Genomic DNA, 15,078 nt, shown 5'->3' on the forward strand with positions numbered 1-15,078 from the left:
TAAAAATCACAGTCATGCTTAGCAATAGAACAGCAATTACTACTTTTGACAAGAAGTGGTCACAGAGAACAAAAATAATAAATGAGAGAGGCAAGCTACCTGCTCAGAGTCAGTCCTAGTAGATTCTATACTCATACACTAATGTCTGTCAAGTTCTTTACAACACAGTCAACACTGATTTATTTAGAACCATAAAAGTCATGTAACAATTAAGGTTGGCAGGAACCTTTGCATATGAGTCTGTACCCAGGGTAAACCCCTGCTCAGGGCAGGTCTCAAAGCAGGGTGCTCAGGGACTTCTCCAGGCAAGCCTTGAACGCCTCCAAGGACAGAGATTCTACAACCTCTCTCCGCAACTTCTTCCAGTATTTGACAACTCACAGGGAAAAAACCCAAACAACTACAACAAATCCTTACATCTCATCTGAATCACTCATGTGCCAACTTCGGTCTGTTGTCTCCCATCCGATCGCTCTGCACTTCCAAGAACAGTCTGGCTCCATCTTCCCCATGTCTTCCGGGCAGGTAGCTGGGGGCAGCAATAAGGTCTCCCCTTCGCCTTCTCTTCGCCAGCCTTCTCTTCTCCAGCCTCTTCTCCCTGCACGTCACATGCTCCAGCCTCCTGAGTGTCCTGGTGGCCTTGCACCTTGCTGCAGTATGTCAAGACCTTTCTGGCACTGGGGAGCCCCAGACTGGACACAGTACTTGGATGTGGTCTCACAACTGCCAAAGAGAAGGGAAAGATCACATCCATGGACCTGCTGCATTGGCCTTCCTTGCTGCAAGGGCACACTGCTAACTCACATTCAACTTCTTGTCCTCCGCAATTCCCAGGTCCTTTGGGACAGAGCTGCTTCCTAGACAGTCAGACACCAGCCTGTAGGGTTATCCCATCCCAGATCCAAGACTCTGCAGTTTCTTTGGTTGAACTTCATGAGGTTCCTGTCAGCCCCTTTTTCCAGCCTGTACAGCTCCCTCTGWATAGCAGCCACCGTCCTCCAGACTATTCCCCCTCAGGTTGCTGTCATCTGCAAACTTGCTGAGAGAGCACTCCGTCCCATCTTCCAGGTCATTAAGGAAGACATTCAATTGTACTGGTCCCACTACTGATCCCCAAGAGACGCCTCTACTTACTGGCTGCCAGCTGGACTTTGCACCACTGATCGCAACTCCAAGCACAGCAGTCCAGCTCATTTTCCACCTGTCTTAGGGTCTACTTAGGCAGCCCAAATCTCACCAATTTGGCAGTAAGGAGACTATGGGAGACTAGCTCCAAGGCTTGCTAAAGGCAAGGTATACTAACTACATCCACTGCCTACCACCCCTTGTCTACAGGGCCAGTCACTTCATCAGAGAAAGTAATGAAGTCGCTCAGGCATGACTTGCCCGTGGGAAATCCATGCTGGCTGCTCCAAACCACCTTCTTGTCCTTCGTGTGTTCAGAAATGGCTTCCAAGACAATTCGCTTCACAGCCTTCCCAGCAACTGAGGTTATGCTGACTGGCCTGGATCCTCCCTCTTTGCCCTTCTTGAAGATGAAGGTGATGGTTGCCTTCTTCCAGTCATCAGTCATTTTTCCTCCAACTGCCATGACCTTTGGAAGATGCTGTTGGCCAGCTCCTTCAGCACACTTGGATGCATCTTCTCTGGTCCCATGGGTTCGTGTACGTCTAAATGGCTTAAGTGAGCCCTAACTCTGTCTTCCCCTACTGTGGGTACTGCTTTACTCGTGGGACAGACTCTGCTAGCAGGCTCGGGGACCTGGGAGCCCTGAGGGCAAGTCCTGCTAGGAAAAAAAAGAGGCAAAATATCTCAGCCTTTTCCATGTCCCTTCTCACTAGGCCCCCTGCCCCACTGACCAAGGGGACCACGCTCTCCATAGCCTTCCTTTTGCTACCAAGGTACTTACAGAAACCTTCCTTGTTCTTCTTCACCTCAAGACTTGCTACTCTCAGCTCCAGATGAACATTGGCTTGCCTAACTCCGCTCCGTCATGCGCGGGCAACACTCCTCCCATGCAGCCTCTCCCTGCTCCCACCTTCTGGCTACTTTCTTTGTGCACTGGAGCTCAGCCAGAAGCCCCAGGTTCATCCAGGCTGGCCTGCTGCCATGCTTGCTCGACTTTCTGTACATTGCAGTGGACTGTTCTTGTGCTCTGAGGCRGCTGTCTTGGATTACCAACCAGCTCTCCCGGGCTCCTTTGCCCTCCAGGGCAGTTTCCCAGGGGATCCTGCCAAGCAGGGGACCCTGAACAAGCCAAACTCTGCTCTTCTCAACTCCAGGGTTGTAATTCTGCTGTTTGCCTTGCTCACTCCTCTCAGGATCTTGAACTCTACAGTCTCCTGGTTGCTGCAGCCAAGGCTGCCGTCAGCCTTTACATTTTCAATCATCTTCTACCTTAATTCATACAAAATGAGGAACAAAGTCTATATTCATGGTCAACAATCTTGCTTGTTATTCAGTAAAACATTTAACTTTGTAAATAACACAGATTTTACATAACTTCTTTTACAGACACGTAACAGGCAATTGCAAATGATGGTGCAGTTATATGAGTAAACTAGGCTGACTTGCAGGAAAAAAAAACCCATGAGGCAAGATCTCATACCAGAGCCCTACTTCTACTCTAAACCAGTAAGTCCTTGTTGCCCACCACTAGCATATGTGACAAATTGTAGCAGATTCCAAGTGAGCTGGTATATGATACTGTGTACAGTATCATATAGCATCCCAAACTGACTGGGAAACAAAACACCTGCCAGTGTATCTCTAGGTTTTAATGTGCATATGTTTAAACACAAAAAGGTGTTAAAAATCTGCAGCAACATACAGCACTTTGGTGTGACTGTTCGCTTGCTCAGGGTTTGGGCCTAACAGACAGCTCATGCTAAAGCCAGATGTATGCTGGGAGCAGCACCACTGGGCTAACGCAAAAGCAACATGTACACTGGATACTCAAGGACACAAAGAACAAGGCCTCCTGTCCTTGTGGTTTTATAAGTAACTGCTTGTTAATACCTGATAAGACCGAAACTCTTTGGAATTCAGTAGTGTACTGTAAATTTGAGAGATCACAATGAACTGTGATACTTTGGGCAGAGAACTTATCAATTTTACATGCACAAAACAAGCCTGCACAGCAGCAATTGAATCCAAACCCATCTCTTTCTTTTCAAGCGATCACTGTTATACTTTTAGAAGTTAGGTCACTTGGCAGGAAGGGGAGAAGGGCTGCTTTGTTTTTACTCATAAAGAATCTCTTCAAGGCTAAACCACAAAAAGCAACCTTACTGTTTGCTTCTTGGACAAGAAAGGAAATTGGATGCTAATTTCAATTAAAATAAAGCATAGATGGTATGGTAAAGAAGAAAATGTTCCTTGTTGTAACTTACCTACCTTGTCATCTATAACTGCACTGCTTTGAAATCTGCTGGAAGTGAGAGAGTTATTAGCACAGATTATGCCCTTGCATACTGTTCTGTACCTACGTAACACTTATTTCCTGACACAGACATACTAAAGTACCCAAGTTAACTGTTCTGTCTACTTCATGCATAACAAAGGATTATACAAGCCACATTCTGGGCCACTATTAAAAGAATCCCTCCAGTAGGGAAGTAAAATACAACTTAAGACTATACTATGCTTCATATATTTATAAACACCAATTCATACATCACACTGCATCATGAAATGTACTTAAAAATTTTAAAAGGGACCTCAGTAAAGCATCTATTAAACAGAAGACGCTTCAGAGCAACTTCATGGGCAGATACCTGTTCTGAATGAGCTCAGGTTTCAAAGTACAAGTCCTTTCCAATACACAAAGAAAGGAAGAAGTATCGTTATCATTCAATATAATAAAAAGACAACAATTGTATTACAGCTGGCAAATAGCAAAAGCGTATACTCATTCTTGCCAATAGTTATCTTGCCAGCTGCTCAGTGCAAATATCATCTGTTTTAATTCTTCCACAGTCATACAGCAGTGGTGCGCTGCTACTGAATTAAGACATGGCCAGTCTCAGCCAGAGGCATCGCTGCAGCAACCTGCCTCGTCCTGACTGTGGGAACTAGGCAGACCGCTGGCTGGCAAGATGTCCTCAGAACAGAAAACGGGTGGCTCCCTACAGGAGTCAGGGCACAATACAGTGTGTTGTGAGGATTCTCCATGGAAACAAGAACTTCCTTTCTTAAAAAGATGGAGGTAAGTTTTCCGGACTTTCGAACACATGGCTTCCTCAGCAACAAGGAAACATGTCAAAGCAACATAAGAAACTATTACTGGAATTTAAGGGGACAATTATGCTTTCACTTGATCTTTTCCCAAAAATATTTTTAGAGGGTAGGGAGTAAGGTATATTTACAGAGCTTCTGTAGATTAACTAGTCTTCAATAACAATCCAGTATAGAACCACAAAAATTTGTCTAAAATTTAACACATAGTAACATCAAAACAAACAAATGTTTCCATGGAGACAACTACCTAAATAAATGCTCACAATGGATCCAAGGCGTGACATCACCCAGGCCTGCCTGCAACCATAGCAACGTGCCAGTATAAACAGAAATATTTTGATTTTTCAATCTAATAATGTCATAGAATTAGCAGTTTTATGGCAGTGCTTAAACCATTTTCTTGCAGTGCTGAGTGGTCACACTTCTAAAATAAGAGCAGAGGTATTTATATCAGGGATATTACTATTACCCTATTAACTGCATCCAACAAGTGGAGTATGTGCATGGCATAGCTAACATATCAAATTGCCCAGAGCAGTTGTTGACCCCAATAAACAAAGAAATTTATGTTCCTAAAGCAACACGCCAATATGCTGGTCAGAGATCAGTAACATCTATTCTTCTCGGATATTCTGCTTTCCTTAATACAAAAAAATCAAGTTTTTAGATCGATGTGTTGTGTCTCACTGTCTTGCTGGATTAACAAGAAGAATGCAGCCACATGTTGCTTTTCATACCAAACTCAGAACATTTCTGCGCCCTTCTCCTGTGTCACCAGTGAGCTTGCTTTCTGCAAGGCAACAAGATTCACTAAACCCATATTATACTCTGCAAGCGCACTGCAAGACRCACAGCCTCCAAACTTGTACAACTCTGCCATTAGCAATGGAGGAGCAATATAAAAGGAGCAGTCAGTTAATGAGGAAAATTAGTAAGGAGGAAGGCAACTGCTTCAGCTACGAAAAAGATGCCCACAGAATCCCCAGTCCCATGAAAAATACCCATTTCCAAATGCTGCTGCAGGTCTGCAAGTTATATGTCTCTATATTCAGCATGTTCAGATTGAATTACCACTCTTAATATGCCAAATACAAAAGAAAGATGTCTATATAAAGTTCAGCTAGTATATGAAAAAGGAATGCTTTGAGAGAGCTAATATTACCAAGATATTTATATCAAAACCCTGTGTTTTAGCAGAAGCCTGAACTACAAGGAATAATGGAGTTGTTACAGTTACAAAAATGGTGAAATACTATTTTTGTTTCATGAAAATTTCACATCTAATAATCTGTGAAATGTTTCCTTCTCCTAGAGCATGACTGCGACTTCAACCTGTCTTCAGGTACGGCACCAAATGCACTGAGAAATTAGGGACCAGTTAAAAAAACTACTTTCCACAAAGTATTTTCAACCTTCTTTTCTTACCTATGGTATGAGCAGATTTCTCAGAGGAGAGGTTTGCTTCATTTTTGCCACATTAAGGAGAGAAAGCTATCTTGACAGGAATTAGCAAAAAAGATTTTTACATAACTTTAAGCAAGGAGCTAGCTTTGAAATGAAAACGTACCCCACAACCATTCTGTTACTGTTGTATGCAATCCAATGAGGATATGAAGAAAAGAGTCTAACATTTCAAGTTTTGACTGTGAAACTATAAAACACAACTAGGAAAGCTTACTATATAATTGCATTTACAACCATATAAATTTTTGTTGGTTTCAATGCATTTTTTAATAGATTTAATTCCATAAGACACTGTAAGGCTTTATAATTCACTAATCAAAATTTCTTTTGCTTTTCCAGATGCAATATGCATAGAAAGGTAATGATATTGTGTAGGGTATCTTTATATGTTCTTATGACATACCTAAAAAAAATTTTACTTTTCTATTTGTTATATATTTGCCAGTCTATCCCAACGTTATTAAGTTAACCCAATTATTTGACATAAATATAGGTGGTTTTCCTCTGAACAGAGGAACTTATACAAAAAGCAACTTATACAAAAATATTCATCAATGTGGCCACTCTCTAAACCGCACTTCAGCTGTTCATTTCAAGTAATTCCAGTGCAAAATTCACTGCTGCTTAATTTTTTTTTATATTTTCTTAGCTGACAATATAAAGCATTTTAAATAGAAAAACAACAAATATGCAGAAAATGACACATCCATTAAATGAAATTTTAATATAGCAATAGCTTTAATAGCAATATGTATTAAAATCCATCAAATTGTTAGGGGTTGTGAACACTTTTCTTAAGAACCTCCAAATCACTGTTGAACAGAAATACTTGGGGGGGGGGGGGAAATCACACAATTCACTTCTTTTCTTACCAAAGAACACTTCCAGCAATTCTTCTATTGTGCCTACTACTGTGCATTCTTTTCATTAGACCATTTCCTTGCTCTTATCCTAAAGTACATAAAAATGTCATACTTATATGAAGACTTTCAGTGAATCTTTTATGCAAGATGAACAGACAAATCACACTTCAGTCTGATCTCATGAAGAGGAAAAACAGCATACTACAGCTATTTTCTTATTTGTAGCAAAGCTACATCAGTATTTCCTCAAACTTTATAACAGCATAAACTTAACCTTAATTGAACTAAGGGCTGAAAGACAGACACACACTTTCAGCTTTACACAAATACCATGGGCTAGTCATAACTTTCAGAAGTTTAGTTCACCTATTCCAGAGGGATTTTGCATCTGGAAAAGTGTTCATTATTTCTCAGGACTGAACTGATAAACTCTCTTCTGTAGCAGAAAAAGCTATCAATCAATGAATTAAAACCATCTTTTAGGAGCTCTTGAGTAAATGTATCAGTTGCTAATTTCCAGAAACCAATCTTGGCCCTATCAGCAACACAGTTCCTGCCTAGCGTTTTGATAGGATCTGTAGCAGATCAATGCATGAAACCAGGGGAAGTTAGTAAGATGACAAAGAGAGGCTTTACACATAGACATAATTCATAAATCCAAAGAACAATTTTACAAGATTAATTATTTTCTAATGTTCAAACCACATGTTCCATTCTCATAAACAACAAGTACAGCTGGCCAGCAAACAAGCCCTGCCAAACATGCTGGTTTCACAGAGAAAGACCAACTGAAAACCTGTTTGGAAAGTCTACCACCATCCTAGATGACAACTGTAATTTGGGTATGACAAACATCTCTTCTGATCTAGGGGCTGTGTTCCCTGACCAGACTACAACTCCCAAGATCCACCACAATCCCATCACTGAACCATCATGACTGTAAGAATCCCAGGCCAAAGTCCATCCTGCAAGATGGACTTTGAAGTCTATCTGAAGAACCTAAAAACAGCAATGAAGAATAGAGCTGTAAGATACCCATAAGCATAACTCATACTGAGGCGAGGAAGCACCATTCTGCTAAACAGGATTTTTTTGCTGGGGTGTTAGAGATTCTTTTACAGAGTTTAATTAATGTTCTTCATGTAATACAGACAGTGAAAAACTTGGGTTGTCAAGAAACTCTAGTGTTCTGCTAGGAGAAAGCTGCTTGTGAAACGGAAACATGTAAGAGTTCATTTTGTGAGTAGGCCTTTCTTGATGCATCACCAAATTATCCTTATCCTATAGCTTTGAGTTAAATGTGAAGCAAAACAGAAAAAAAGGAAATGCAGTTGTTTGAATATACTCTAGAAACCCCCTATACTCAGCTTATACGGAAGCCTTCTAGGATGTGGCATATCACCAATGCTTGAACAACCGAACCCATTAAATCTTTCCTTGATAAAACTTAAAATACTATATGTGAAATCAATGTGATTTGGGGTAGAAAGAAGAATTGCTAACATATGCTCTTGAAAAYAAAATCCTAAAATACACTTAAGAAAATCTGGAAATATATCTATTGAAAGCATGAACACAAAAACCAGACGCTCCTAATAAAGTGTGAGATAGCAAACCTCAGCTGTTGACAATTTACCTGTCAAACACTGAAGTGTTATTAATTAAAAAAGAACTTAAAAAGAGAAGAATGTAAAATGCATGCTACATGTGCAGGTAAGAAAGAGACAAGTAATTATTAAACAATACATTAAAATAACTTAATCAAATGCAAAATTATTTTTGTCTTCCAACCATTAAATATTGGATGGAGAGAGGAAAAGATAACATGCTTCTTCAGACAGAAATGACAGAACTTTCCAACCATCAGGAAACAAAGTGCTAAGAAAGCATCACGCCTGCTGTACAGACATGGCCCCAAAGAGGCAGAGACAAGGACCCTGAGCTACACAAACATTGCAAATATTACAATGGAGACCCTATATGCTGATGTTCCCCTTTGGCCACAGGTCCCCAACACTTCCCAGCTCACTCTTGTAGAACAGAGCTGGATTCATTCTGTACCAGAAGGCATCGAAATGGACACTGCTTTAAATCTGCTTGCACATTTTATGCCATACCATGGGGCTGCTGTATTACTAACTTGCCCAGAACCTACTATGACAAAGTAGCTCCGAGATTTGTTATTTCCTGTGATGACAGAAACAGAGAAATATTTAAGTTGATGAAAACCATAGAATATTTGAAAATAAATGCTGACATCTTCCATCACAAGTCAACAAAGAATCAAATAACCCTACAACCTAAACATCCCATTCAAATGAGCTAGTTCACTGACAGTATGCTTAGCTCTGGCGATACAACTTTCAAAAAAATATCAGTAGACACTCAAAAGAAAAAGAGACTAATCCAAGAACAAGAGTGTTGGACTGTGCACATGTAGTGTTGTCAATGGCCTAGATAAGATCCTGAGGAAAAAGAAAGAATGAAACAGCTGTGAAAAGTAACATACTTGCCACAAACACCACATTTTTCGGCTCCAGAGATGACAAATGTTAGGAAAAAATTACGGATGAGGTTGTTATAAACAATGTAGTCATTAGCAAATCAAGTAAGTAATGTCCTGCTAACCATGCATGTTACTTTGGACAATTTGTGAAGGTCAAGGGCCTTTTCTTCTTTGCCTTTCTATGCCTTGATGCACTCTAAAGGGTCAGTACTTGTAGCAGGTTTTCCTAACAACTCTTGTAAGCAATTCTGTTTGCAAGCCCTCTCCTCAGCATTACACCACAAGGATTGAGAGCACAAGCCAAATAAGTTTTCCTACAAGGTGCAAATACAATTAAGAAGAAGCATGCCTCTAAATACAATGAGGCATGGAACAATTTAAATAGTTACTGTGGTAATAAAAAGCAGAAAAGGCAAGGCTACCAGATCAGTTACAGGGTGGGGTGTGGGGGGGTGAAAATGATCCCGTCATATAAAGTGAGAACAGAAAATGATTTGGGGTTTCATACAGAATACACTGAAATAGCTGAATGTCTTCCCTTTGACTTGAGTACTTTCTGGATCAAGTCCTGCCTAGGTTTTCAACTTGGACAGAAAGTTTCACTAAAGCTCCAGCCTACATGCAAGAATATGCTGGGACCACTAAAACAATACTAACCAATGAATCACAGCCATGGGGGTATGCATCCCAACCTCACCATCAGTTTGGTGTCCCTGGTACCTTCTACTTCAAACCTGGGCAGGTGTTGTGCTGGACATCAGGACTGTGCTTGGAACTCAGGCCTTAGTACATATCCAACCTTAGCCTCAGCCTTTTGAGGCTGAGTTTTGGAAGGACATAAGACTACAGCCTGACTTGCTTCAGATACCCTTCAGCAAACATTCACAGCATTTAGTGCAGTCAAAAAAAGCATGTGTCTCAGAATAACATGCATTTGTCTTGATCATATGAAACCTCTCTCCACACCTTAACACCTGCAACACTGAAGTCAGTTTAAGATATCAGGACAGAAGCTGAAAGGTGTATCTTCAGGTGAAGCAACACAATTTCAGAAAGGAACATGAAAGACAGATTGTGACAAAGGCATACAGTGCACAGCACAACATCTGTGAGCAAAAGAAGATAAATTTAGATGACGTCTACAAAACATGTGGGAGGACATAAGAAAATGATTGCAGAAAGGAACTTACTTGATTTTACTGAAGACAATATCAACATCTGTGATTGTCACATTCTTCCCATCTATCACATGACAGTCCTTGCATAGCTTTGACCAGTTCTTCCCATGCATTTCTTTTCCTGTGGCTCTTGTATCGCCATGGATGGCAAATTTTCTAAAAGCCTCTTCCAGAGCACTTATTTCTCCTGCCACAGCTCCCTCATGGGAGCTGTTTGAGTCATATGATAATCGTTTTGCTGCTCTCTCCTTTGCTGGATCTGAAGGAGACTTTGGAGGAGTCTTATTCGCAGGTTTGGTCGACTTTGCTTTATTGTCAGCCATTGTGCTACAAAGAAGAGGGAAAACTCATTACATTAATTAGCACTAGTTTACCTTTTACTAAGCTGTCTTTGAGAACAGGACAGGCTACAGTCCATGTCACAACATATGAAAAATAATTAGACTATAAAGTTAGCAAGAACTTAGTGCCCTCCACCATCCAACAACAATTATAGCTATACACAGAACTACATGTAACTTTCTGCCCATCTAGACAAATATTCCAGTATAAAAAAAATTGACCAGGAAACATCTGACATTCCAAAATAAGGCACAAATCTACTTTCACCACCATTTTACATCAGTCAATAAGAGAACACTTACCAACTGTGGGGTTTTTCTGTTTTTTTTTTTTAGGATGGCAAGCTGAATTCACTACAGTTCAGATACTATCCACCATGGCACCCTAGTGGCTTGAGTAGAAGTTTGCCTTTTACGCAGTATATATTACAATCTAGGTTTATTTTCCAAGGAAAAATAAACAACCCTTTATTTTCTGGACTGTGAGTTTTTAACAACTATTTATTGAAAATGGAAGTTGCAGTGAAAACATTAATGTTTCAAAGGGCTAACAAGTAAGGAAATTCTCAGAAATTCTTGGACAAAACTCTCTTGTTAGCAAAACCAGTTGTTTCTCAAATTTACACCCAAAGAACTGTAGCTTCAGTCCCTTGGAATGAACACCTCCAGAATGAAGTAGCACTAAGAAGGGATGTCACTACTGCAGAGAACAAACTTCAGATTACCTCATGTTCATATTGGATAGGTTTGCCCTTTAAAAGAAATCTTAAACCAAGGAACAGAATGCTAGCACCTATTTTCAGGTGACATCATAAAATGCAGGAAAAAAAGGAAGACTGAAAAAGAGGAAGACAATTTCGTACTCTTCCTTCATTCATTCATCCATGGAAGTCACTGTCTGCAGAAGAAGAAATGTACAATTCCACCAGAGCTGAACACTCTTCACATGAAGCAGTGATGCCCAAAGGACATACTACAGCCCACAAACATGCCATGAGAGCACCAGCAGCATGCCACAGAAGCCTATGCATTCTGCCCATCCACTCACAGAATGGCTGAGGTTGGAAGGGACCTCTGGAGATCATCTAGTCCAACCCCCCTGATCAAGCAGAGTCAGCTAGAGTACCTTGCGCAGGATTGCATCCAGGCGAGTTTTGAATATTTCCAGAGAAGGAGACTCCACAACCTCTCKGGGCAACCTGTTTCAGTGCTCTGTCACCCTCAGAGTGAAGAAGTTTTTCCTCATATTCAGATGGAACTTCCTGTGTTTCAGTTTGTGCCCGTTGCTTCGCGTCCTGTTGCTGAGCACCACTGAAAAGAGTCTGGCCCCATCCTCTTGACACCTTCCCTTCAGATATTTGTATACATTGATAAGATTTCCCCCTCCCCCCCCGGCCACTCTTCTCTTCTCCAGGCTAAACAGGTCCAGCTCTCTCAGCCTTTCCTCATAGGGGGGATGCTCCAGTCCCCTAATCATCTTCGTAGCCCTTTGCTGGATTCACTCCAGTAGCTCCATGTCTCTTGTACTGGGAAGCCCAGAACTGGACACAGTACTCCAGATGTGGCCTCACCAGCGCTGAGTAGAGGGGGAGGATCACCTCCCTCGACCTGCTGGTGACCCTCTTCCTAATGCACCCCAGGATACCATTGGCCTTCTTGGCCACAAGGGCACATTGCTGGCTCATGSTTAACTTGKTGTCCACCAGSACTCCCAGGTCCTTTTCTGCAGAGCTGCTTTCCAGCAGGTCAGCCCCCAACCTGCACTGGTGCCTGGGGTTATTCCTCCCTAGATGCAGGATCCTGCACTTGCCTTTGTTGAACTTCATGAGGTTCCTCTCTGCCCACCTCTCCAGGTCCCTCTGAATGGCAGCACAACCCTCTGGTGTATCAGCCACTCCTCCCAGTTTTGGATCATCAGCAAACTTGCAGAGGGTGCATTCTGTCCCTTCATCCAGGGCATTGAAGAATAAGTTACTCTTAGCCTGGCAGAAGTAAGAGGCCSTGGAAGGCCTAGGTATAGGGTCCATGGTGTGCCTGCCCCAGCAACTAGATGCAGGCTTTTACCAATTTAGCTACATAAAGAGGTGCTCCAGGTATCACAAGCTTGGCAAACACTGGCATAAAGGCTGGAAAGTCCACTGTACTACCTCACACACCCTTCTGAAATCACAAATGTCTCTTTAGCACACAGTCTGTGGTTAATATATGCAAAGATTGGCATGTACTTCTAGTTAACATTTTATTTCTGCATCAGATGGGAAGTTCTTTTGATTTATATACTGTACTTTGATAGAAGTTCCACAACTATGGAAACAATTCTCAACTTCTACCCCCTCTGATTTTGCTTAACCTCTATTACTTGAACAGCCAAGACATACTCCTTTCTTCTTCCATTCAGTCCTGCATGCTGCAAAAGAACTAGCCATTCTGCATCCACCAACTACTGCTTGCTATGCAACAGTTATTGCTAAGCTTGAAGCCCTGAACATGGAGAGACCTCTCCTTTGTGATCTTTGACTGTAACATGAAATGGTTGGACCACACGAGAACACATGATCAACACCAAAGCATCACACTACTAGCTAGAGTCTTCTATCTTAAGCAAATGAAAACAGAACTCAATTTTGGAACAATAACTCCACCCCCTTCCTTTAGACTTATTGCTATTTTTCCCAGAATATAACACTGAAATCATGTTTTTTTGAACAGTCTGTCTTAATTCAATTCCCAGCCAACAATCACTACGTCATCTCCAATTTGACAGTGGAATATTCTACTTTTTAAGAACATGTACTTAAAATAAAGCACTGGCACTGGACCAGATGAATTCCTAGGAGCTCCGCTATTATCTTGGCATCATTAACAACAACCATAAACCCATACTTGAAGTATTATAATCTACTTGTACTGAAAAGAGAAACTCTGGTGAAAATAGGAGTGACAACAGTCTGAATTTCCTGAAATGAGATTTACAGTCCATAACTAGAAACACCTTTTAATAAAAGTTACTTCAGTAAAGGACCTTTGTCCTTTACACTTGAGCAAATGCAGCACAGCCAAAGCAGTACTGCATATTTTGAAAATGTTTAAGTAAATGCTTAAAAAGCTAGTAACATATTAAGCCTGGGGATTCTTCCATCTTGTTTATATATTCAGCACAAGTTCTGGCCAAAAAACTGAAATTCCAATTTAAAATGACAGGAATTTACTAACTGTACCCTGAGAGTTATATGTGCACCTATAAAATAATAAGAAAAGCACAGAATCAGATTGAATAGTTAAAACTCACTAAAAAGCTAAAAACTTAACCAGTTCCTACTTCCCTTACCTTTTCACCCTGTCTGCACTTGGAACAACTAAAATATTTTTTGCTGAATGTCTCCCAGCACTGAAATTCTAAGATAATAAGCACCTCCTGGGTAAACTGTAAGCTGGTACAAGCATTACATTACATACAGATGTATACTTTAAATATATATATATATATATATATTTTATATATATATATATAGTGTCTAGACCAGCCTAAACTTTCTGATTCAAATGGCTACACACATTCTTTTGCTACCAGAACAGGTCATAAGATAATGTGCAAAGAAAACAAAAACACTGCTGATATAAGTTATGCAAAAGAAATTACATTAAAAATCAGATCATAAGACCTATAAACTACCTCTGTCCTGTGGAAAGCAGGACTCCAAAAGCAGAAGTCTCTTCAAAGCATACACCATTTCAAATCCATAGGAGCTGGAAACTAAAACAGAAAGCCTCCAGGCTAACCTAACTGGCTAGACAAAGGAAGAGAGCAAGCATCTGCAAAAAGTCTGTATTTTAATGTCTGTATAGGATTTTAAAAAACAAAGTTAACTCCATAAGCAAATAAGAGGACAAGAGAAAGTAGAGGTCTGCTATAGTAAGTAGTCATATCAGTTAGCAAACTCACTGCGCATCAAATAAACCTTTCAAGAGATTTTCAGGTGAAGCCTCCTCTTGCTTCCAGCAATCCAGTCTAGAAGCCATGCTCAGCATCAATACACTCAAAAGGTAACAATTGTATAGTTTACAAACTATAAGCGAGAAAACCTCCATGCCACTGCAAATATCTGAAACATATTTTTTCAAAAGCATCTAGTGATTTCAAATAATCAGATGAAACACTTGAAAGGGTTCCGATTTTCTGAACCAAATGTAATTTTTAAATCAGCTACTTTTTCTCTGCCTGTACTACTGTCTTATGCTGTCTGCAGTATGATAGCTACATCTATTTAAAAGCTTTTTTACTCGTTTTCAGTTGCTGCCTTTTCCCATGCCCATTTCCCACACCTCGAGACACCTACCCCTTAAATTAGATGTCTAAGCAAGCAACATGAATTTCCCCATAGCATTAAGCATACATAAGAGATCAAGCTCATACAACTCTGTAAATCCCTGCTTAGCCCAGCCCCCAAATTTCACGTACCAAACAACTTCTGCAACTATTAAAAAAA

The 15,078-nt window shown here is 40.7% G+C and overlaps 1 protein-coding gene across 1 annotated transcript in view; it reads right to left on the reverse strand.

The window, feature by feature from the left end:
- Nucleotides 1-10,573, reverse strand: part of TPPP (tubulin polymerization promoting protein) — a 50,807-nt gene extending 40,234 nt beyond the window's left edge. Inside the window, exon 1 of the mRNA XM_026078926.1 lies at nt 10,263-10,573. Within this exon, the coding sequence (XP_025934711.1) occupies nt 10,263-10,573 (311 nt within the window). The remainder of the gene's footprint in view (nt 1-10,262) is intronic.
- Between the last annotated feature and the right edge of the window lie 4,505 nt (nt 10,574-15,078).

Source organism: Apteryx rowi, unplaced genomic scaffold, assembly GCF_003343035.1.
Source record: "Apteryx rowi isolate R43461 unplaced genomic scaffold, aptRow1 scaffold_1136, whole genome shotgun sequence".
Lineage (NCBI taxonomy): Eukaryota > Metazoa > Chordata > Aves > Apterygiformes > Apterygidae > Apteryx > Apteryx rowi.